General features: G+C 50.3%; 2 protein-coding genes across 10 annotated transcripts in view; both read left to right on the top strand.

Annotated features, from left to right (window-relative positions):
• Positions 1-1977: 1977 nt before the first annotated feature.
• On the top strand, positions 1978-12520 carry LOC116941108 (gap junction gamma-1 protein-like). Of its 4 annotated transcripts, none has more exons than XM_032951757.2 (5): positions 1978-2165; positions 6204-6529; positions 7820-8326; positions 9458-9604; positions 10072-12520. In XM_032951757.2, exons 2-5 carry the CDS (start codon positions 6228-6230, stop codon positions 10322-10324), a joined length of 1209 nt encoding a protein of 402 aa, XP_032807648.2. In that variant the 5' UTR covers positions 1978-2165; positions 6204-6227; the 3' UTR covers positions 10325-12520. The 4 variants fall into 4 exon arrangements, with proteins under 4 accessions (XP_032807648.2, XP_032807646.2, XP_032807647.2 ...); XM_032951755.2 differs by lacking the exon at positions 1978-2165 and adding an exon at positions 4915-5073; XM_032951756.2 differs by lacking the exon at positions 1978-2165 and adding an exon at positions 5902-6008.
• A 1917-nt stretch (positions 12521-14437) lies between these two features.
• Positions 14438-25051, top strand: part of LOC116941109 (titin-like) — a 127769-nt gene continuing 117155 nt past the window's right edge. For 5 of the 6 annotated variants that reach the window (XM_076066038.1, XM_076066037.1, XM_076066039.1 and 2 more), the window contains exons 1-10: positions 14438-14728; positions 16403-17343; positions 19545-19658; positions 20735-20854; positions 22325-22568; positions 23024-23296; positions 23611-23871; positions 23993-24298; positions 24509-24784; positions 24906-24938. In XM_076066038.1, the coding sequence (XP_075922153.1) occupies positions 16423-17343; positions 19545-19658; positions 20735-20854; positions 22325-22568; positions 23024-23296; positions 23611-23871; positions 23993-24298; positions 24509-24784; positions 24906-24938 (2548 nt within the window). In that variant the 5' untranslated portion in view covers positions 14438-14728; positions 16403-16422. The remainder of the gene's footprint in view (positions 14729-16402; positions 17344-19544; positions 19659-20734; positions 20855-22324; positions 22569-23023; positions 23297-23610; positions 23872-23992; positions 24299-24508; positions 24785-24905; positions 24939-25051) is intronic. The other variant, XM_032951761.2, reaches the window with a different exon arrangement.

Raw genomic sequence — 25051 nt, 5'->3', positions numbered from 1 at the left:
ACAGTGAGAGTCAGCAAGAGGAATTACATGAATCAGAAAATAACAAAATATCAGTCATTGACTGTTCAGTGGGCCTGCTAAAAGAGTAAAATGGTGGAGACTGAAGATGGAATGGCAGCCAAAAGAGATAATATGCCCTGAGGACTACCACCGTGGCAATTGTCTGATGAGATTTGCTAATGGGTAGGAGCGAGATGGATTGCGGCATCGCAGGACGATGAGGGATGGCAATGTGGGGAGGCTTTCAACCAGCAATTTATAGCTGGCTGCTGATGATGGTATGCAAATGATATAATCTACTCAATACATGTAGGTTAATGGAGCGAATTATACTGTATACATAAAAAACAGGAATATGCGATGGGAAATCTAGACAATAAAGACTCAATTCATAAAACGCGGCCCTGAAAACTGACAATCAAATCGAAGAGGTGAATAATTACGCATATAACGTAGATACGCCGGAAATTATTAATTACCAATCAATGTAATTATCCAATCACACAACCAGAATGAAGTAGACGTATGAAAACCAATTTAACTACGGTAATTGTGTTGTTGTTTTCAACTAAATTAATATATGTATTAAAATATAAACATAAACACATTAGCTTGAAGGATCTGCATATCGTGCCAAATGAACCATGGCTGATCACCACTGATGAATAAAAATTGCTAGGGCCTGTGCCTCTGGGTGGCACTGTACTTGCTCTTCACCTAATGTTGATGACGTGTAGCATTGCACATCTGTGAAAAAGAGCTTTGTAGCTCATTACATTCCTTCAGGTATAAATATGAAATTTAAACAAAAATCTGATTGCAGTCGTGTTCAAATCTAATCATATTCAACACATATTTAAAATTGAAGGCACAACACTTAATCACATACTGCACAGGAATTGCACAGGATAATTCTTGAACACACAAAAGGCAGGAAGAAGGGACCAACGCTAACACAAATCCCCGACAGGCAGAATTGACGATCGACTACGCAAGGCAAAACAGATGTTTGCCAACTCGGGAGCTGTGGTAATGTGTCAATGACCTGGCAAATGACTGCACGAGTTGAATCCCTCCCCCCTACCAGTAAATAAAGGCACACGTTTTTGTCAAGCTACTTTAGAGCCAGCATTGTTCACGAGCTGTGTGGGACAGTGCAATAAAAACAAATGAATTGGGCTGTTGGCACATTGTTCATGGAGCTGTGACAACAGATTCTGCTCCACAGCTCACAAGTGAAAGCTTACTCTACACATACGGTTACCTCATTGTTTTCAGATCAGGTGTAAATATAAAGGCAAACAACTTTCCCCACCAATTTCAAATCTTCACACACCTCTCCGGGAAGTCCACGTGATAAATAGGAGGGAATGCAATTATAGGAGAGGTCCTAGGCACGTGGGTGTGAAAATAATATTCGTACAATTTCCAGAACAAGCGGGAGGTGATTACTGTGAAAGGTTGGATGTCTGCAAATAGAGATCAAAAAGTACCTTTGCAAAGAATCTGACAGCACAGAAGGACTGAGTCAATGATGGAGACTTCATCTGGGATGGAGAGAGCCTTGCAGGATAAGAGGATGCGGTTGAGAGTGAGGAAACATGATTCCAGAAAAGGAGGACCATCCCCAGGATCTTGGAATCTGATCAATGAAGGAGGGGAATTGCTCTTGGCTGGGGACACACTCCAGACTGGAGGGAACCGCTCCAGACTAAGGAACTTTATCTCGACTCCAGATAGCTATACGTCACCACTCCAGCCGATAGAGACCTGCTCCAGGATGTAGGGACCCCCTGCAGGCCACGGGGATCCTCTGCAGGCCACGGGGACCTCCTGCAGGCCACGGGGACCCCCTGCAGGCCACGGGGACCCCCTGCAAGCCACGGGGACCCCCTGCAGGCCACGGGGACCCCCTGCAGGCCACGGGGACCCCCTGCAGGCCACGGGGACCCAGGTGCAGTCCCGTCGCGTGGATGGGCCACTGGGGCTGACGTCACCGCACGTCGCGGCGTTCCCGCGGAGCTGCGCCGAGTTTCAAACAGCGCAGCCAGCGGCTGAGCGGCGACGCCGAATGCTCACTGCCGTCTCCAGCCCTCCTCTGTGGTCCGTCTCCCCACGGCAGCCACCGCCGCCGCCGCCTTTGTCTCCCTACCGCGCCGAGAGAGGTCTGCCGACCGCGTGGGCCGGAATGAACTCTTTGTGTCCGCGGCGCCGCTCGCGGGGATCGTCGCCCCAAGTTGCTCTCTGCACGAGTTTGTTTCGGTGACTGCGCGATCGCAGAGTGGCGCTCGGTTGTAATCGCCGTCATTACACACGAGAGACCCTCATTAGTCGTGGACGAAAGCCTCCCCCGAGCAGTTGCCATCTCGCGCGAGGTTCATTTCACGGCGTTAAACGTGTGCTCTTGTTGCGGGCACGTTGAGCCCCCCCCCTCCCGATGCTGGCTGAGCCCCCCCCCTCCCGATGCTGGCTGAGCTCTCCGAACTTTGTTAACTTTACCAAGATTTGAAGCAGCAACAATACAAAAAAAGTGATCTCGCTTCGGCGCCGGTCGAATCGCACGCGGCAGTTGGGTTGACGGTGCCTGGGCAAAAGAGCCATCGCGGCTCTGTCCATGGTGATGGAACTTGGGGTCCACGGACAACCACGGTCATCGTCGTGGTCAGATCTAGAGATGCACTGAACCCATCTCGGCTACCGATAGATAGTGATGGGGGGGTGGCTCGCCTGGGAGAGGTTTACCCATCCGCGTTTCCCTCGCTTTATGCGGTTTCGCGTCTACGCGGCTAATCTATTTATACCCAACATTCGCTCATATGCGGGTTGAATTCACTCATATGCGGCGATGTGGTGGGACGCGGGACACAGCATTGTTGCAGCAGTGTGTACTGTGTGCCGCTACCCGGTATGGCAGCTCTCTCGTTCTCTTTCGCTGTGTGCGCCCCTTTTCATGGACCGCATAAAGGGAGCGGCACCCGTACACCTCGTGGGGGTTGGGAGGTGGTGACTTGGCAGGAGGGAAAGCGGTTGTATTGAGTGAAATCTCGAACAAAGTTGAACAAGGCTGAATTGTGGGGGCTGGTGTGCTCGGACTTGCTAGAGAGAGAGAGAGAATGCTATCTTGAATCACAATACTGAATGGAGTGAGTACACTGTACACACTCGGATAACGTGAAATAATATTAACACGGCTAACACGGTGCCTGTCCGTCAAGGCCAGCCGGTGCCGCGCGTTTACTGACTGGCCATTGTCCCTGTCCGCACGGCCAGGTACCCACGTGGCTACAGCTTGCCCCAGCGTGCAGCAGTGCGTTCCATATCAAGTAACGGAATAGTTTGGATGATGAATGGTTGGTTGTTTTTGCAGAGGACGAGACTCAGGCAATGCCACTGTTATTGCGATGGACATTTATATCAAGAGTCAACGCATCTTTATCATAAAGCCATGTTCAATCCCCTGCTGGATGAATGCCTCTCCACGTTTCTGTGACGCCACATTCCATGTGGAACTAATTTGATTATTCCATCTCCATGGTGTTCGACCTCTCAGCCGTGTTTTTTTTAATTCGCTGACATTCCACCACTCGCGCTTTCTCTCAACCTTTCTCTTGATGTGTGCCCTGGCTCCATCCCACTTAACTGTTTTTGCGAGTCAATTTGATGTTGTTTTGCATGCATTCCATGATCCCCGTGTTCCCCCTTTGTAACTCAATGCAAATCACAGCAGGCACCACATCCCCCCCCCCCCACCACGCTTCTTTGGGCTCTTTTCAGCGTCTATTCCATTTTTATGTCGGCCGCTATTGTAAAGATAAGAGATAATTCTGCTGGTGTGTCGGAGCATTCTGTGCAAACATGAAACTAAACTGACTTGGATAGCAAATCATGAAGACTACTTTATAAAAGTGCTTTGTTGTTTTGATGCATGTTAATTTTATTTAGATTTTCCTCTCCGTGGTTTCCTTATCCGCCACAGCTCCAGATGCTCTCTCATTGGCATTAATTCCGTTAATTACGACCGTCCGTGTGGGTGACTCTTGAAGTTGCAGCTGGCAGGCCTGTGTGTGTTGTGTTAAGTAGCCTCTAATTAGTAGACATTTGGTCACACCAATGCAGAGTTTGCACTCCCTTTAAACAGCTTCCTGGCCTTTTACAAACGTGCTTTCTCTCCCCACCCTCCACATTCCTCCCTGCTTTTGTCTGCCTTCAAGGCATTTAAAGGCACTTAAAGGCACTGCATCTTGTTTCCATCAGGAATGTTGTTTCCCTTATTACGAATTTATGTTCATGATCATATTCACAGCTAAGATTTGTATGTGTGGCTGACTTTTATGTATTATCAATCAATGTTATGGCAATACCATCTCTGGCTATAAATGCAAATCGTGGCAGGCTGTGGGTGGTTTTCAGATAGCAGCCACATAGCAGTGGCCCCTGAGAGACCGGGTCCACTGTCGTTACGGCAATTACACCGTCTGTTACCCATCCTCCTGGGAATGCAAGAATTACTTGGCAATGCGTGCTGAGATAACCGACCTCCAAACAATGCACAGCTGTTAATGTGAATGAATCCAGCACATTGGTATCACAGGAACCAGCAGATGACTTGAACGTAAGAATCACTTTAGCTCATGGTGCGTGGTCTGCAATGGCAGATTACTCCTCTGCTGTTCACCTAATTCCATTTAACCTTTGTCAGCAGAGCGTTGTTTTTCTGTCGGGTGGGAGGAGGGGGATTGGGTGGAATCTGACCCTTGCACATTTCCTTTAAACAGGGATAACTTGTGTTCAGGCACATTTTTTGGCTGAGCCAATCAGAAAAATGACCTGTCCCTGCATCCAATCAGAGACCAGAGCATTCGCACTGCCTGGAGTTAGGTGGGATGGGAACAGAGGGCAAGAGGTGGAACCTTGGGAGACGATTGATGGGATCCTGCCGACAGTGGCTAGCTTCTGAAACCCATCATTAATTGTGCCAGCCCTGATCTTCAGTCTGCACCTGAAGATTTAGTTCTTGGGTTGCCCTCGCTCTAGCTGAAGGGTCTGAGTGTTTGTAAATCGTGCCACTTCATGGTAAGTTATTTCTTTGTCCTCTTTCATTTTACACAAAATGCCTTTTTTATGTAATGGCCGTCAACTGTTTGGAGTTAATAGTCGCGTGTGCTGGAATTTAGGCTCCAAGTACATTTCAATTTTGAAAGGTTACGTGCTTGGTATTCATGTTTGTGTCTGTGAAACACGTATTTTCCAAACATTAGCACAATATTTGACTCAATGTAATAATCATAGTTTGGAATGGCATGAACAATGAAAAGATAAAGTTGTTCATGTAAGCGCCAGGGTCTAGTGTCACGGTATTTTCGTGTTATTTTTGTACTGTGTTGCCACTGGCCATGATTCAAACTATGTCTTTTCAAAGGCTTTTTTTACGTATTTATGACCAACGTCTCAAAGCAACAAGTGTCACGATATAAATATTGCATGCAATCGTGGCCACGAGTGCTCTACATTATAGCTGCCCGTCGCATATCTGATTATACTGGGAATGTTCACAGCATGGTGTTGAAGCCTCTAGGAAAAAAAAAAAACCCACCACAAAGAGAGGCGGAGGGGAATAATGGGAAAGAAGGACAAAGAGCGCGAGCGGAGTAAGAGGGGTGGAAGCCAGAAGTGCTTCTCTAAGGATGAACAAAACAACATTTATTCACTCCTATCAGTCAGCCAGCACGACATCCCAAAAATCCCCTGCTTAAGAAGACGGGATTCTCCACAGGATTTTTAATCGACATTCCGATATTTGCTTTGGGTTTGGCGCTTAATATGGAGTAGACTTGTGCTCGTGGGGGAGGGGGCCCAGATGGGGGAGGGGGCCCAGATGCTCGCAACATGGGGCAACCCACCCAACCCCCATTTCATTACATCTACCCTCTGCCCCCACTCCGTACCCCTTCCGCCTTCTCACCCTGCGCTGACAAAGCCTCTTCTCTGCTCCAGACAAACAGTTCCCTGTGCGTAATGTAATGTTTCTTGGAGTACGCATCTTGATCGACTTAAGTTACTTGCATTTAAACATTTCATATAGTTGGCACTTTCATACAAAGGGCTGCTGCTTTTGTGTTTGCATGAAGCGTTTTGTGGATTTGTGGACTTGTTTTTGCCCGTGCTTATGTGCACATTGTTTAACGCCAATACTCTCTCTGCAGCGCTGCATCTGAACAGCAGCCAAGATGAGCTGGAGCTTCCTCACACGACTGCTGGAGGAGGTGCACCAACACTCCACCTTCCTGGGCAAGCTGTGGTTCACCACCTTCCTCATTTTTCGCATCGTGCTCACGGCGGTTGGGGGCGAGTCCATCTACTATGACGAGCAGAGCAAGTTCGTGTGCAACACGGCACAGCCTGGCTGCGAGAACGTCTGCTACGACAGTTTTGCGCCGCTCTCGCACGTCCGCTTCTGGGTGTTCCAAATCATCATGGTTGCCATGCCCACCATCCTGTACCTCGGCTTTGCCATCCATCGCATTTCCAGGTGAGACCGAGCAAATAGTAAATTGGCCATAGTGGAAAATTGGTAACAGATGCATTTACAAGGCGGATAATGAAAGTATGGGCAGTCCTCGACTTACGAACGAGTTCCGTTTCAGAGCCTCGTGAGACGAATGGTTCGTAACACGGAACACAATAATGTACTTTATTTAAATGCACATATGAAATGTGTTGGGGTTCAACAAAAAAGGGAACCATTGTTAAACTCATAAGTAACTACTATTGTACGTTTGCGTGCAACATTTTAACGTATATTGTATAGTAAATATAAAAGAAAGTAATATAAATAAATACATAAAAAATAGTTTTTTTACTTGCCTTGAGTCCTGATGCTGTCTTGCTTGTCAGAAAGGGCGCAATGATTCCCCACAATTGTGCACACACACACAGGCACTCACTCCGAGCACGAGGCTGCCTCATTACATCCCACGGAGGATCTCTCCGCTGAACAAACGTGTTCCGTTGCTCAGTTTGCAAGTGCGAGCTCGCATTTGAAGTTGATATTTAAACAAAAAAAAATAATGGAAGCTGGTTCGTAAGTGCGTGCATTTTATGGGTCGAGGACTGCCTGTAAATTGTTGGATAACCAAATGATTCAAAGGTTATCTTGTTGTAATATCCTGTTATTGGCCACGGAAATAATTTGTAACCACTAGAGTTATTCCACCACCGTTGGTACCAACAAGTAACATTTCTGATCTGGACCCATGGACTTAAAGTGACAAAAACTGGCAGAGTTGGCATCTGTTGTTGTTTGATGTAGCTTTGCATTCATGCCTTGATGGCAAATGTGCATGCGTTGCCTTATGCATACCTGTGGAGTTTTTTTTTTATCATTTTACTTGTTTATCCAAGTAATAAAAATGTACATGGTAATAAATACGTAAGTTCATTGTGTTTTGGATTTTGCCTGGCGATACTGCAAGACACGTGTTTTTTTTATATATATAACAGTTATTATCAGCTTGCCACGTTTACGATCTCATTTTATTAAACAATTCAAGTAGAGTATGTGATGATTTCCAAATTATGCTTCGGTAAGCCTACTTAAAAATAATAAAAGGGGGTATCAGCTCAAGCACTCTTAAAATAACAGACTTTAAGTGTTCTCAGGGGTGATAATTAGAAGTAAAAGTGGATTTCCAGACTGCCAAATAGCTTTTATTTCTGTAAATGATGTAACATTTTATAGAGCGCAGATTTTAATTTGCTTATGACGTATGAAATTTCGAGATTAAATTAAATGCGCACTCTCTATCGTACGCCGTGACAGGAGCGAAGACAAGTGTGTCAAGCGCAAGCAAACTCCACTGGTGTGCCGTGGCCCCGATCGCGGTGTCGAAGAGGCGGAGGACAACATGGAGGAGGACCCCATGGTGTGTGAAGAGGAGGAGGAGGAAAAGAAGAAGGGTGAAGGAGACGACAAGGAGAAAAAGGAGAAGCAGCACGACGGGCGGCGGAGGATCAAGACGGACGGGCTGATGAGGGCGTACGTGCTGCAGCTGCTGGCACGCACGTTGGCCGAGGTGGGATTCCTGTTCGGGCAGTACCTGCTGTACGGCATCGAGGTGATCGCTCGCTTCGAGTGCTCCCGCGACCCCTGCCCGCACCGCGTCGACTGCTTCATCTCGCGCCCCAAGGAGAAGACCATCTTCCTTTTGGTGATGTACGCTGCCGCCGGGCTCAGTCTGCTGCTGGACCTGGCCGAGATGTGGCACCTGGGGCTTGGCGGCATCCACGACTCGCTGAGCGGAAGGCGCTCTCGTCAGCAGGAGGACAGGTGCGACTGCTACATTAAGAGCCAGCCTCCCATTTATATGGCACTCAAGTGCCTCGGCAACACCAGGTGCCTTGCATCACATCTCGTCTCAAACAATTCAAAGGGCACCCCGCAGTGGCAGTTGTCCCTGTGTGGTACAAGGTGACTCAGCACGGGCCTGTAAGTGGACACTTTTTGGCAATCGAGCAATTTGTGGATTATTTTTCAAATTTGGCAAATTTGGACCATGACATACAATGTCCTACTCTTTTCGAATGAGCTCACGGGATCTTTAACGTACAATGTGAAGCAGATGGGGAGCGTATCTCATACCTGTCAACCCCTTATCAGTGCTTACCTTATTACAGACCAATTCAGACCTTATAGGTCACTCCGTGCCCTTACAATTCTCAACGTTCATCCTACAAAGTCCCATCAAAGGGGAGATACACAAAAAAATAGAAATTATATTTTTTTGCCCGTATTCAAACGGCTGTACGCCGTATGGACCTGAACACTCAATTTCCCCATCTAAGACTACGGGTACACCGTATGGGTTGACAGGAATGGTATCTGCTTCACAGTAATAACCAGGGCGGCCGGTCAGATTTTAACCATGAACCTCTGCAACAAGCGGCAAACACATTGAGTGCTGGAAATAAATATTGACCTTTAACGAATTAATAATACACTTACAAGGCCTCCAAGACAGTGTGTGCACGTTGTTGTGAATATACACCACGCAGTGTGTGCACGTTGTTGTGAACATACACCACGGTGATAAGAGATGTCATGTGGAAATGCAGGAGGACTGTTGTCAAACTCAAATCGTCACCCCACCCCACGTTGTGCAGCTCACGTTATTTGGCTTAATTATAGTGCTCTTTAATTGAACATTGTTTAGGTTTATGGTTAGGAATTTGCCCACCGCGTGTAATTGGATACCGTCCATACGTACACCCTCACTTGAAAAGTATCCATTGCGTGGCAGCCTGTCTCAAGCCTGCCTCATCCATACACACCTCTCATGTTGGCCGAGCCGCTGCAAGATTACACATTCTAATACTGTTTGGACATCTCTTCACTCGCCATGCAGTACCACTAACACATGTTTGTGAACCGTTTTAAGTTTCCCACTTATATATTTTGTAGGTCAGCGAGCAAGTGCGCAAAGAAAGTGACATCGAAGATAACGATGACTAACGGTGGTTATCGGGAGAGCAACGGAGTGCGCGTGCCGTCAGCGCCCCCAGGCTACCTGACGGCCATAAAGCCCTCCTCAGACGGAAACTACACCAGGTGGATTTCACGAGCACTCTGCATACCGCACTGTACACGTACAGTATCAACTATAATTTGTTCAATTTTATTTAAACTATAATAACCTTTCATAATAAAGGTTTTTGGGTTAGATCGCGTTTATTTATAAATGTGTCGTAACCCTCCACCACCCGACACGGCCAATCAGCAAAAAAAAGTGTCACGTTGACAATTGCCCGATGATGCTGGATGTATTTACCAGCGAAAAGTCGTACTCAAACTGTAAATGTGGATTCACTCTTCAACACACCGGTGGGCTAAAGTAGTGAATTATTTGTCTTTTGTCAACGTGACACTTTTTTTTGCTGATTGGCCGTGTCGGGTGGTGGAGGGTTACGACACATTTATAAATAAACGCGATCTAACCCAAAAACCTTTATTATGAATAATATTGGTCGCGAAAGCCTACGTGTTATAATAACCTTCTTGAATTTCGACTCTTTCAGGGTAACAGATGGTAAGCTGTCGCAGAGGCAAGCTTTGGTGGATCCCAGCGCAATGTCACCGCAGGATTTTGGGCGGCTCCATGATAACCTGCGCAACCTTCAGATGCAACTGGAGCTGGCCCTTAGGCCCCGGGGGCCCCTTCAGCTCCCGCAGGCCACAGCTCATGCGTCCTGCAGTGTGAGCACGCCCGACACCGACATTGTCACGGTGGAGCAGAACCTCGCCAACGCCGCACAGGAGCTCCTGAAGTGACCGCCCGGTGCCGTTGAGCCACCACCACCACTACCACGTGGTTGGTGGCACCACCCCCTCAGACAGAGAAGTGCCTTTCGACCGATATGTATTCACATCGCTGCCTTTGCCTCAGTACCTGTGATTTTGTCCTAATGCTGTCATTTTTTTAAAGAGGATTCTTTTACATGTATTTTGATAAGTAAACTACTTGGGTGCCCACCACCATGTATCATGGTTGCACGTGATTTTGGCTGTGGAACCTTATTGCCTTCGGTACGAAATTCAAGGCCACTTGCACCAGCAGTTAGTTTAGTGGACTGAGAAGCTGGGAATTAAGAGTCAAGGGTAGTGGAGCTGACAACCACAGGTTACAGCCATAGCCACGTGTACTGGAAAGGTGGGAAAACAAACGGTGATCCATGCAAGTTGCTGAAAGTGTTACAGGTTTTGTTGAGCAAGGGCATAGCAATGTGAGGGATTTGGTAATTGCAGTTTTTCTATTTTGTTAGAACTTGTCATTGACTTACTCCTTCTGAATATTCCTTATTTCAACAGAGAATGTAGCCTAGTGCTTCCTCTAATTCCTCTGTAGGGTTTTTTCTGATATGAGAGGAAATGTAAACCATGCCTTGATGCATTTTAATTTGGTCTCACCCCTAACGTGCCTTGGGTTTTGTATGCTAGTTGATTTTTTTGGCATTATTAGCCATTATGTTTTTAATACATTCCATTTACTTAGTCGTAATGCGTTGCTGTTTTGATTGTTTTAACTTGAAACGTTATCTTTACATCTGAAAGTAAAAATGCTGCCATTTGAACACCTAGTCGAAGCTGATTACTGTAAACATATTTTCTTACGTATTAAACTAGAAGTTTACACTTTTTTTATCGACCGCAGTTGAAATCACTGCCACGCAAATTACGAACGTGTCCTGGAGACCCCAGAGGATATGTTTGAAGCACCATTTGAACAAGCTCTCAATGCACGCGTTGGTGGTGTCGATGTTAAAGTTTGTTCTCCGTGCCAAGGCCGAGCGTCAAATCATCCCCCCAGCCGCCGCCCTGTCGCCGATGGAGCCAGATGGCGTTTGCACTCAGATGCCACAGCGAGAAGCCACGGCGGCGTATCAAGCGCGATGTTGCCCCCTACGGCTTTCACGCTCGCAGCAGAATGTCCTGGGCCACACCTGATGACGTCGGTTTGTTTTGATGTGCCCCCCCCCCACCGCATACAAGGGGGAGAGCGGGGCACTTCGCCGAGGTCACGGTGCTCCCTCTGCTTTAAAAATGAGCCTCGCGTGCCTTTGTTTTGCATTTTCAAAATTAGGAATGTGTACGGATTTTGACTTTTTTAATTTACATTTGTCTTAAAAACATTTATTTTGGGAATCCGTTAGTTGCTTATTAACGTAGCTGTTTTGGGCTGCGGTACTTCAGTGCTCCGAGCCAGTTTGTGTAAACACTTCACGTGAACATTTTTCTACACTGATATTTGTGTAGGGAGCATGGCTGTGCAGTGGGCAGCAGAGGGGCAGATAACGAATGCCATTGTTGTACTGTAGTTCTAGGCTCACACATCCATGCTCCCCACCTTCAACCCACACTGAGACCTGCGTGGTAAGTATGGTCAAATAACCATCACGACCCACATGGCACGGGGAGGCCCTCGTCCAGCAGTGGATTGACCAAGGGTTGTGAATGTACACGTAGCTATACACTGCAAACTTAGGGGAAAGTGCTACACGTGAAGTGTTTAATGTAACCGGCTACATCATTCACGTCTACCCACAATTATGAATTCAGTAATTTCCAATTCGGAAATGTGCCCCTGTATAATCGTCAAATCAATATTTTGAAACATTGGCACACTCGGCAAGACGTGTGAGTTGCGTGCTATAGTTACTCCTATAATCTGTCGTGCCAGCTCCAGTTATATTGGAATGGGACTTGGGCCACATTCCAGGGATCCATGCGCCGTTTACCGATAATGTACTTGAAGTCTCTGATACTGGATATTCTGGTTTTCAAGATAAGCAGATTTATTGCAGGTGCGTGCTACTGTTTGTCTTAATTACGATCATGCTCCTGTGCTGTACATCTTTTCGATGACCTCATCAGTCGCTTCATTGGCGTTGCCACGTTGCGGTGCGCGCGTGGAGTGGTGCTTTGTAGTTTAATTGGGCTGTTTTTTTGTAATAAAAGTCGATGTTTCTACACCACTGTCGGCTGCGTGGATCGTCACACCTGCAGTGCCATATACACAAAAATGTCGGGGATCTTCGCCATCCTTCAGCTCTGGAAGATTATTAACAAGCAAAAAAACCTCAAGATGCCTAGGCCTACGTGGGGTGTGTGCCAGCTCGTCCGACACGCGTTTGAGGATTTTATTAAAAGCACCCAAAATGTTTACATTGATAGAGTCCGATCTTAAATTGATGTGGCTGGACTCGCGGTTTGCGCAGCCATAAAGTCAAGAGACCTCTAAAATGGAAGTGCCTGAGCTCAACTTTAAAGAACTAAAAAAAAACGCTTCCAAACTGGCATCGAGGATGCGCGGTATAGGCCCGACTGCAACATGAGGTATTTGTCATTTTGGCCGCATCGTCGCTGAAGTGCCGGAGCATCCGTGGGGATCCCTGCAGCCGGGACTCGGAACTCCTCCATCCACCGCCGCTCGTCAGCCGTGAAGATGGACGCACCCGTGTGCCGACTCGACCCCGAACAGACTGCGCACAAATGGGGCGTGAGGCTCCAAGGAGACGTTGGTCCAAGCAGTGGTCGGGGAGCGGCGAGGTCACTTCTGGCCGCTTTGGGGTGGAGGAGGGGGGGTCATTGTCCATCCATGCGTCGCCTGTGCTGCGTGCAAGTTGACGAGATGTCTGTCCACCATTCATCGGCCATTGTAGAGGCGTCTGGCTCATCCCGTGCGAGGTTGCTGTGCAGGAGCCGTCTCCTGCACGCGCCTCGTTGCGGAAAAAAAACCCTTGGTCGCGTGTGCAGTGGCGCGCGCGGAGCCGTGGGGTTTGAGAAGTCTTTCCCATATACATCACATCAACGCCTACAGTTTTGGCAAACTATTCTGCATCGTGTATCGCCGCGTGGGAATCGTAGGAATGCGTCTTCGGGAATCGCGCAGCAAACCCGAAATGTAAGCGGGCGTCACGGACGACCCCTGGGAACTGCCCTGTCATGTTCCGTCAAGCGCACACCGCGAATCGCGCTGACTCGCATCATCACCAACGCGTCCACCACCACCACCACTCCGCCCCACTCCACCACTCAATATCCCCACCACGCGAGTACTCTTACCACCCCCACTCGTCCTCACCACCCTCACCACCACGACCCTCGCCGTCAACACCACCCCCATCTTCCCCGCTATCATCACCATGGTGGCCGCCACCGCTTTCACTGCACCTCACAACCTCGTCCCATCACCGTCCTTACCATCCTCGCCGCGCACAGCACCACAATGGCACCTCACCCATACCATCACCACCCTCAAACATCACTCCCCTCATCGCACCTTGACACCCTGATAACATCCCCGTCGGGGCGCCACGGTGGCTAGGAGATGTTCACTACCTCGTCTGGTACACAGGAGGTCGTGGGTTCGATCCCGACCCTGACGCCTGCTGCTGTATCTTTGGAGTTTGCGTGTCTCCCTCTCTCTCCCCGTGGTCGCGTGGATTTTTCTCCGGGTCCTCCGGTTTCCACCTTCACATTTAGAAACGAGCGTTTAGAGTGTCTGACTGCTATACATTTCCAAGTGATGATAAGCCACTTTCGTTGAGCTATCGTTTGTGGCCAGGCCGCTTCTGAAAAATAATAATATAGAACTCAGTGGGCCTTACCTCGTAAATAAAAAAAAAAACACATTGTCATCACACTCTCATCACCATCGCCACCGTCACTGCACCTCTCCACCTTCACCAGGCGATGACTCTGGCCAAGCAGAGTAACTCCCTCGCCTAATAATAGGAGCAACGGAGCCGTCGGGGGTGCTGAAGGGGCCTGGGGCTGTGGGGGTAGGGAGGAGTGAGGGAAGGAGGGGGGCGACCACGGGGGTCTCCTGCCCCGGGGGCCGCCACGACCGCGTCCCGCTCAGGCGCTGTGCTAAATCTGTCCGGGACGCGGGCCCGCGACCCGCACTCCGCAGCAATCACAGCCCGGGGCAGCAGGCGGGAGCACGGGCGCAGGGTGTCCCGAACTCTTCCGCCGTCTCCCATCGCAGGCATGTAGCGGTTCCAGTCGGGTTCTGCAAAAGTCCGCGCGTTGTGGTTCTCAACGTCGGAGCGGCGCGCGTCTGGAGGGTTGCCGCTGCTGCGCTTGGAGCCCCGCGCGTGAAGAACAGGAGAAGGCGGACAGGAGAAGGCGGACAGGCGTGAAGGACGCGCGCGCGAACGGGTCAACTGTCCTACGGTAAGCGCACTCGGAGCATCGTGCGGTGATGTTTTGCAATGCCACCCCCCCCCCTTACCACCTCGGCCCTCGCTCGTGCCGTTCACACGCACCAGCCTCGCTCGGTGACAGGGTCTCGTATCGAGCTGCTGCCGCTCTCCGCTTGTGGAGTTGCAGGTGCGCGTGGCCCACCCAGTCTGTGCCCCGCTGAGAACAGAGACACGTTACAAACTCTGCATGTTGCTCAACGCATTTTACAACACGTAAATTGTCTTACGTTCAGTTTTTTCGCTCAGGTGCAATGCCAGAATTTGGTTATAAAGTTGCATTTAACTTCACAACAAATTGCACGTTTCCCCGAGCGTCCAATTGATGCCTTGATATGTGAGGGGGAAAACCTCTGCCATGTGAACCCCCGAGTTGGCCGCGGAGGCCGCGTCTGGCCGTGCCACCCACGAGGCCCATGTCCTTCAAGAACCCTTCACTCGTCCGTGCGCACTGCAGCTCAGGCGCGCGGCCACGGCAATCATTGCCTGGCGCCGCAAATATGCGGCTTCAGGGACGTGGCGTGATGAACACGAGCCCGACTCGTATCCAGCGAAGCGTCATCCATCACCTCGCGGCAGTTTGGTCCTTTGGGAGATATCCGGAGGCTGCGTGAGGACACGCAGCCCCAGAATGCAGCATGCATAATAGTACGAGTTTATTCAATTTCAAAGAGGCAAACCAACTTTTTAGAGTGACTCCAGAGACGATGGCGCTTTTGAGCACAATTCTTTGCGAGGTGCCTGCGGAGATAGAGACCTGGCGACGTGCTCACCGTGCGGTGATAATGCGCAGGGCGCATGATCCCGCACAGCCAGCAGGGATGGGAATGGGTGGCGCGTGTAGGCTGCGCGAAACCCGAGCCCTGGGCCGCGAATAGATCACGCTGACGGCCGGGCCCGTGAGCAGTGCCGACAGCTGCCCTCCCCGGCTGCCCTCCCCGGCCGCCCTCCCCGGCCGCCCGCCTCTAAATCCGGGGCGCGGATCCAGCCGCCCTGCCCCCGTTATAGGTGTCGAGGGTCGCAGCTCACTCCGCTCCAACAATTTCCTCCAGAAATATCCGCCCGTGCCTCACGATGAATCTGCGCGGCGCTTTGTACACCAATTGCGAGTGATGTCAGCCGGGGCATACGGTGGTTTACACAAATTAATGAAGCATGTGCTGGTCGGACCCGTGCATTGCTCACTGGACTCCAATGCCACGTAGAGCTGCGTCCTGACCCAGCGCGTCCATTTCACATGAAGTCCTCACAAACAAAGCACTGTGCAAACCCTAATCTAAGTCCCATATGTTGGTATTCGAAATAAATATAATATTGATGCGTAAATTTTGCCATGTCCCTGAGCTCGCCTCCACTGTGTGACAGAGACGAAAGGCAATAACCTCGCACAATGATGTGTTATTGATATCCAAAAGACTGCACACAGTCAGATCCTGAAAACGAACGTACATTTGTGGAAAACCTTCTGAAGCATTCCGATTAAGTCCACCATCCCTCTGGAGTGGGTAAAATTAGCATCACCTGGTGAGGTGCAACAGTAACCTTGCTTTTGACAGACCTAGACCCAGCCATGGAAACATGGATTTGCCACCAGTATCCTGGGATCAGTGATTGAGATGAGCACCGTGCTGTTGTGTTTTGTTTTCAGGACGAGAGAAATCTGTGAAGATGAGTAGGAGAGCGGAACTGTTTGGGGGCGCACCGCGCTTCCTCTCCCGACCGAAGGCATGCACGGTGCCGCAGGGCCAGGATGCCACTCTCAGCTGCCAGATCGTAAGCTCCCCGAGCCCCACCGTCACCTGGGAAAAGGACAGCAAGCAGATCCGCTCGGGAGGCCGCTACAAGATTGTGGAGGAGGGCAACACATACCGCATGACGGTGCGAGACCTCATGCTGTCCGACAGCGGCCAGTACATCTGCAGGGCCCGCAACTACGTGGGCGAGGCATATGCGGCCGTCACGCTGGTGGTGGAGTACACGCCGGGCTACAGGCAGGAATCGAGCGCTCCACTCCTGCCCCATGAGCCTCCCGCGTTCATCATGAGGCCGACCTCACAGAAAGTCTCCCAGGGGTACAGCGCCACGTTCACCTGCATGGTGAGCGGGCGCCCGGCGCCCACCGTCACCTGGCAGCGGGACGGCAAGAACGTCGACAACTTTGTGGACAGCTACCGCTTCCTTACCGAGGGCAGAGACGGCATGCACACGCTGAAGATCAACAGCGTCCGCCCCAGCGACATGGGCACCTACAGCTGCAAGGTGAAGAACAGCGCCGGGGAGGTCAATGCGTCCGCCATCCTGGGAGTTCCGTCGGAGCAGATTTTGTGGTCAAAGCCCCCGTCGACGGCTTACGGCAAGAAGGAGGAGGACACACCGGCACTGTCGTACATGCACCGCAAGAGGTTCGACTATCACCAATATTCGAGCAACGCGTTGACATCTCGGCTGAGTCCCTACACGTCGTACCGGAGCTACTCGCACTCGCCCGTGCGTCCGCAGGAGGAGGAGGAGACCTCCACCAGGTCCTACTCGCGATCGCCCAGCCGCTACGGCCGAGAGCAGTTGTCTCCCACCGACGCGGCCACAATGGTAGGCACGGGAGGAGCCACGGCCTACGGGGGGCCACGGCGGTGTTATCCTTGTCACCAGTGTCACCGAGCCTCCACTGCAGACAACCAAACTGTGTCAGCCTATACATTTAATTGGGGCTCATTCGGAATGAGATGAGATCCAAGCACTGTTCATATAGGGGTTCCATACATGTGCAGTACCATGTGAGGATGTATCATTGTTTAAAGAAGGTCTCCAGTAATTTACAAATTTCCTGCACAATCCCAGAATTTTATGTCAATATTATTGTGCACAATTCTAATTCGTGGCCCGAATAACAACTCCTTACAATAGCAGTACAGTTTATACATGATGGGGGGGAAAAAAATAATAGGTTTTATCTTTCGACAATACAACAAGTGGTGTTAAGATGCTCAAACGCCAAATAGATACATTTTGCAGGCAACAAGTCTGCATTTAACCACGCATATAGGTGTGGCAGAACACGTCAACAAACATGCATTGTCTGTGAAACTCATCTGACTACACCAGAGACAGCGCCTTCTTTATGGCCTTGTTTCACCAGTGTTAGACTAAAGAACACGCATCCATTATTTTCGTCTCCCCCTTCCTCTTTTCCGAACATAGATGGACTCGTCCATCTGAATAACAGCCAAATCGCTCTCCGTGGTGCTAACGTAAAAAAAAACGCCACTTTTTTCAAAAATATATTGCTGTGGTTTTCACACCTGATGATGATTGCTTGTGTTGCAATCGAAACGTCGTGAGAATTTTATTGTTTTATATTTTTATTATTTTATTGTTTCCCTTCTACGTGGTGACTTTACCGAAAGAACCAAGAATATGAATCCCTGCAGTCACGAAAGCTTTAAATCAACATTTTAAGAACACGTGTTTTATTGACAGAAAAGATGAAACCTATTCTTATTTTTCATAATTTTTGATACTGGTAAAAAAGGTCCCATAGTTTATACATGTATAGCATAACACTATACTTTGAACAGGAAACAATATAACCATGAAATATAAATTATCTCAATGCATTGGCAATTGTCTCGTGAGGATGAGGAGGCCAAGGAGGGCAGTGTGACGCGACAACAATCTGACTGCAAAACCCGTGTGTTGAACCCCCACGTGTGTGTTGAACCCCCACGTGTGATGAACTCCCACGTGTGTGTTGAACCCCCACGTGTATTGAACCCACGTGTGTATTGAACCCCCACGTGTGTTGAACCCCCCCCCCCCCCCCCCGTGTGTTGAAACCCCGTGTGTTGAACCCCCGTGTGTTGAATCCCGTTTGTTGAACCCCCACGTGTGTGTTGAACCCCCGTGTGATGAACCCCCGCGTGTTGAATCCCGTGTGTTGAATCCCCGTGTGTTGAATCCCGTGTGTTGAACCCCCACGTGTGTGTTGAACCCCCGTGTGATGAACCCCCGCGTGTTGAATCCCGTGTGTTGAATCCCCGTGTGTTGAATCCCCGTGTGTTGAATCCCCGTGTGTTGAATCCCCCGTGTGTTGAATCCCCCGTGTGTTGAATCCCCCGTGTGTTGAACCCCCGTGTGTTGAAACTCCCGTGTGTTGAACCCCCGTGTGTTGAACCCCCGTGTGTTGAACCCCCGTGTGTTGAATCCCCCGTGTGTTGAACCCCGTGTGTTGAACCCCCGTGTGTTGAATCCCGTGTGTTGAACCCCGTGTGTTGAACCCCCCCCCCGTGTGTTGAACCCCGTGTGTTGAACCCCGTGTGTTGAATCCCCGTGTGTTGAACCCCCGTGTGATGAACCCCCGTGTGTTGAACCCCGTGTGTTGAATCCCCGTGTGTTGAATCCCCCGTGTGTTGAACCCCGTGTGTTGAACCCCCCCCCGTGTGTTGAACCCCGTGTGTTGAACCCCCGTGTGTTGAACCCCCGTGTGTTGAACCCCCGTGTGTTGAACCCCGTGTGTTGAACCCCCGTGTGTTGAATCCCCGTGTGTCGAACCCCCGTGTGTTGATCCCCCGTGTGTTGAACCCCCGTGTGTTGAACCCCCGTGTGTTGAACCCCCGTGTGTTGAACCCCGTGTGTTGTACCCCGTGTGTTGAACCCCCGTGTGTTGAACCCCCGTGTGTTGAACCCCGTGTGTTGAACCCCGTGTGTTGAACCCCCGTGTGATGAACCCCCACGTGTGTTGAACCCCCGTGTGTTGAACCCCCATGTGTTGAACCCCGTGTGTTGAACCCCAGCGTGCAAGAAGCAAGTCGCCCATTTACCGGCAGGAGTCCCGGGCCCCCCGCGCCCCCTCCCCCAGCCGCCCCGGCAAGGACTACCTGTCGCCTGCCCACACCTCCAGCTACCGGGTAAGTGGGGCCACATTCATCTTCGCTCCCACGCCGTGGTGCCAAGACGCAGCTGGATTGTCCCTAGGAGTGTGTGGATGGAGTGAGTGTGTGCCCCCAGATTGCTCGTCCATGATACAAATCACTCAAGTGCATGGGAGTGATGTAATGCTTTGCAACTGTTTGGAAGCCGAGTAAAACGTAAATCAATCAATATTTATTTATTTTATTTGCCAATATTGCCCTCAATATAGTAAGCATCGGTGCACGTTTACAGTGGAACGTGAACGGTGCAGGATGAATAGAGCAACAAGGAATAAAAAGAAAGCACCCGTGACGACCTCAGTGGCTAACACAGACCCATTCGCATATTTGTAAATAGTCCACGTTCCTCTGGTTTTGTGTCTACCAAGTTTTGGGCAACTCTTCGATCAACGTGGCCGATTTTCAGAAAGGCTCAGTCCCTGCCAGCAGCAAGGCGTTGTACTGGACTCACTCACCAGGATACATGGCAGCACGGAGTTACCACGCCATCCACGTCAACCCATCCACCACTGCTGTCCAAGCACTGTCAGTTGGGACTTCAAAATATGTTGAGTGCCTGAGCAGCAGCCAGTTGTGTCTGGGCCGACTACAATTGGATGGATATTGAATAATCTTTACGACAATAATAGTGACCCTCCGTTATGAGCAGACAGAAAGTGAAAAATGCCTAAAGGCCCTAATTTTTGAAAAGTGTAGGCCAGTTGAGTGCTTCCTAGTGCTCAAAAATTCAGTGAGCAACTCTGTGTGAGTCATTATGCCCAAAGCACCTACCACTCTGCAGTGGCATTCACAGTGCACGAGTGGGTCCTTGTACACAAAGCATCTTGCGCACATTGAAATCTGCACGATTGGTTTGTGCACATCCGTGTTCAAATCGTTTGCACATGCCGTTTATTGAACCTCTTAAGTACGCTGAATTGATAGAAGTAGAGTGAGTCATTGACCCTAAATTGCCCAGGCACGTCGAGTGGTTTTGAGCGAGTCGGGCCGCACAGCGCAGCACTGCGGACCAGAGCGGCGCGTGTCTGCTTTGTGTTCGCCGTGCCGGGCAGCAGACGGGCAGGAGTGCGTCCCGTTCTCCCGTGCGCCTGGTGGAGGAAACACCGGACACCAGGGTGGGCTCCTCGCGCTATTCCACGGAGAATCTGCTCAAGACCACCAAAACCTTCACGGTACGCAAGGCACCGCTGGGACGCTGCGAGCGGCGGCTTGGCACGTTTTTATCGACCTCCAGTTAAATGTGTGAATCACAAGCTTCGGTGGTGCACACAAAAATGCCTAAATATATTTACGGCTGGGAGGCTTAGGAGGCCGTATAAAATGGCACGATGGCTTAGGAGGCTAAAACTGATGCTGGCTCCGAGCACTAAGCTGACACCACTCAAATTCGGTGTTTGAATCCAGGCAGCCACCTTAGTTTAGTGAAGTGAATTGAAGGGCGCAGGCTAACCGCCATGCGTATAATAATCATATAAATCTTGGTTTAAGGCTTCAATGACATGTGACAAACACCCTTTGCAGGGTATTTAAATGTGTGCCTCTATTGTGACTAAACGCACATATTGAAGCGCTCAGTCCTGCTGTGGTTCTGTAATATCATCTTCTGCGGCTACTCCCTGAGAAGGTGGTGTTTTGCTCACTGCAAGAGTTCAACATAGAAATATGTTCATTTCATAAAATGACACAAATTTCACAAGTGTAATATATTATTTGGAGAAAAAAAACATATTTAATATTTTAAACGTATGTATAATTTGGCTTAATTATACATTTTTTTTGCAAAACTCAGTTTTATATATTGTACGTAGGCTTTCATGACCAATATTAAGATTCAGAATTAGCTATTTTTCGTGTGATCGTGGAGGTGTAATGTCATTATTTTCATCTATAGCTCTCGACCACCCGACAGAACCATTTAAATGAAGTTGTCACGTGTGCAAATGTCAGTTCTTTTGGTTTTTTTAGCAACCCAAAATGTTAAAAAGCAAGCATAATTTTGCCAATTTATCTTGTCAAAATAACCTGAAAGAAACGAATCGCGATCTATTTTTTTACTCACCGCACAACAACTTTGATAGTGCTTCATCTTCTTTGGTTCTTTCGGTAAAGTCACGTAGAATGATAATAAAATAATAAATTGATAAAATAACACAATAATAATATTGTGTTATTTTATTTTATCAATTTATTATTTTATTATCATTCTACGTGACTTTACCGAAAGAACCAAAGAAGATGAATCATTGCAGTCACGAAAGCTTTAAATCGAAATTTGATAGTGCTGTTTGGCGCTTTCCACTTGAGGTCTGGGCCTTTGGGACTGTGCTTAGCAATAGTTTTTTTTTAAATCTACGAGCCCCCATCTAAATTGTCTTGACCACCATTTCGACTGCATGGCAAGGGACATTTACTTGGTACACCAGTCCTGGAGTTGGCTTAACTTAATTCATTTGCCGGTATATCGAAGTTGAAATTCCAGCATACGATGGCTTTACTCCAGGAGTAGCTCAACCTGCAAATCCAAATCGATCCAGTGGCTGAGCCCAGCCCTGTCTGGGACATTATTGAGCGACTGGTTTGGCTGTCCCATCTCATTACCCGGAACCCTGTGAGCCCGATTGTTCCGTGCACGCTCCGTGCAGGTGACCGAAGGGAAGCACGCGCGCTTCAGCTGCTACGTGACGGGCAAGCCGAAGCCGGAGATCGTGTGGAAGAAGGACAGTGAGATCATCGTCCCGGGACGCCGTCACCTGACCTACGAGGACGACGACGGGTACTTCATCCTCAAAGTGCTCTTCTCCAAGCAGTGCGACAACGGCCTGTACACCTGCACGGCCACCAACGTCGTGGGCAAGACCTACAGCCCCGTACAGCTCATCGTGCACGGTACTTACCGGGGAAGGCGCAGCCTACATCATTGAATATATATCATGCATCATCATCATGCGCAACGGTCATGGTCTATCCACTGCTGCCGTGATCCGCCATGCTCCTGCATTGCCATTGTGCGTGTCATTGCAGCCCACGAGCTGAGCTCGTCATGCCTTCTCCATTGTGGTTATTCTCTTGTGGATGTTCTTTCATTTGGCTGCCATTCCATTCATCATCCATCATCATCAGCGTCCCTCGTAGCGACTTGTCCTATCCAAGCTCACTTACGTTATTTAACCGTTAATATGTTGTGAGTTACATTGAGTCATTAACCTGGCTACTCACACTCTGTTTTCTTTTTCAGCTGTGTCCTTCCAAGCAGTATTTTGTTTTTGTTCAGTGAACCCGTCGTTGTACTCGGCGTGACGTGGCACCCGGAGGGTGACGGTCGCGAATCTTCCCATCTGCAGAGCCACGGGTGCCCTTCAGGACCAAGCTGCGCGATGTGGAGGTGCGAGAGAAGGGGTCGGTGACGCTGGAGTGCGAGGTGCCACACCGCGGCGTGAAGGCCAGCTGGTACCTGGAGGAGACAGAGCTGGAGCCTCATCCGGACAAGTACGTGATGGAGGAGGACGGGACGATGCGCCGCCTGACGATCCGCAACGTGACGGCGGACGACGAGGCGGTGTACGTGTGCGAGATGTCCGAGGGCAGCCGCACCGTGGCTGAGGTCACCGTCAAGGGTACGTGCTGGTGGTGCCACCCGAGACTTCACGCGCCGCACGCGTTTCGGCTTTGCTGTTGGGGTCACTGTTGGGGTTTTTAAAAAAAAATCTTAGGCATGGTTTGTCACAAACAGGGCTTAATTTCTCACTTGATATTTTCTCGGTCGCTGGTAGACCGGACTAAGCACGTGACTAGTAGCCACAGCCATAGCAAGATGCATACTTGATGTGGAGTGCCGCATGTGGGGGGTGGGGGGGGGGTCTGCGGGTCACGAACCTCGACAGATCGTAAGCGGCCACTCTCCGATGTTGCGCTGTGCTGCTCGCGGCAGGGGTGATTGTGAAAAAGCTGCCACGTCGGCTGGAGGTACGAGAGAAGGAGACCGCTTGCTTCACCGTGGAATTGAACAAGGAGGGCCTGGAGGGTCGCTGGCTCCAGAACAACGTAGAGATCCGCCCTGGCCCCCGGGCGAAGGTGGAGGTCTCCGGGAACAGTCACACGCTGAGGCTCACGGAGCTCACGCAGCAGCAATCGAGCACCATCACCTTCCTTACGGGGAGCTCCAGGACAACCTCGCAACTCGTTGTCACCGGTGCGTACCTCACCAAAGAGTGCCGATTCTACCCGTCGGAGCAATGATTCCTGTAAGTCCACGGCCGGTGATAAATCCGCGGAGGTCAGCGTGATCGTGGCGCTGTGTTTTGTACTTTCAGCGATCCGATGCGCCCCGCCGGCTCCGCCGACGGATGCCATTGCAAGGGCGCAGTCGGAGAGCTGGCTGCTGCTGAGCTGGTGCGCACCTCCCGAGCGGAGCCGCGCCCCCGTGGAGGGATACGTGGTGGAGGCGAATCGCCTCGGCAGCAGCGTGTGGACACGCTGCCACGCATCGGCCAGCGTACCCGGGCCCGAGTTGCTAGTGGAGAACTTCTCCAAGGAGGGCGACTACCAACTGCGGCTGTCCTCCGTCAACGCGGCAGGGCGCAGCCTCTGCGTCGACGTCCCTGGAGCGTTCTACATAGGTAGGTCCGAGCTGTGCCTGTCAACTTGACAAAGCAGTGGGGCTTTTTATAATCAAAAGATAAAGAGTATATTTGTTGTAACGACGTAACACGCGTCGAATGCCATCGGCACAGCCACTTTGAGTTGTGTGCGTCACTTGGCACTCGTTATAACGGAGGCGGTGCGCAGCGACCGCTGACCCTCGGTCTGTTCCACCGTGCGGTGCGCAGTCCCAGCAGCGAAGCCGATGGCAAAGCCGGGTGCCCAGATGGAGGTGCGCGTGGAGACCGGCGGGCAGGCCGTGATGCGCTGCGAGCTGCTCGACGCGGGCGGCGCTGTCGAGTGGCTGAGGGATGGAGAGCGGCTGGAGTCCGGGAAAGGTTTCCTGCTGGAGGAGGACGGCTCGGTGCAGCGGCTCGTCGTCCAGCAAGCGAGCGGCGCTCACGCCGGAACCTACGTGTGCCGCTCGCAAGGCGGAGACGCCGCGTTCCGGCTGCAGGTCACAGGTCGGCTCCCGCGCGCTGCTGCGACACCACAGGCGAGACGTGCTTACGGGCCATAAGGGTCAGCCGTTGTTTTATTTGACCTGTCATTTACTGGTGGTTTCCATTGTTTGTCATTCAACAGAACCCATCGTTGCATCGACAGCTGCCTCGAAAGGTTAGCTGTGCTTCTGCGGCCGTCTGGAATGCTCTTCCTTCTGATATTAGGAAGCCACTGTAGCTATGCACTTTTAAATATAAATTGAAAACTAATTTCTTTAGTACTGCTTT

This window comes from Petromyzon marinus, chromosome 10 (genome assembly GCF_048934315.1).
Source record: "Petromyzon marinus isolate PM22_M1 ecotype Great Lakes invasive population chromosome 10, UKy_Petmar_22M1.pri1.0, whole genome shotgun sequence".
NCBI lineage: Eukaryota > Metazoa > Chordata > Hyperoartia > Petromyzontiformes > Petromyzontidae > Petromyzon > Petromyzon marinus.
Note: the sequence above shows the minus strand (reverse complement) of the source record. Positions and strands in the feature narration are given on the sequence as shown.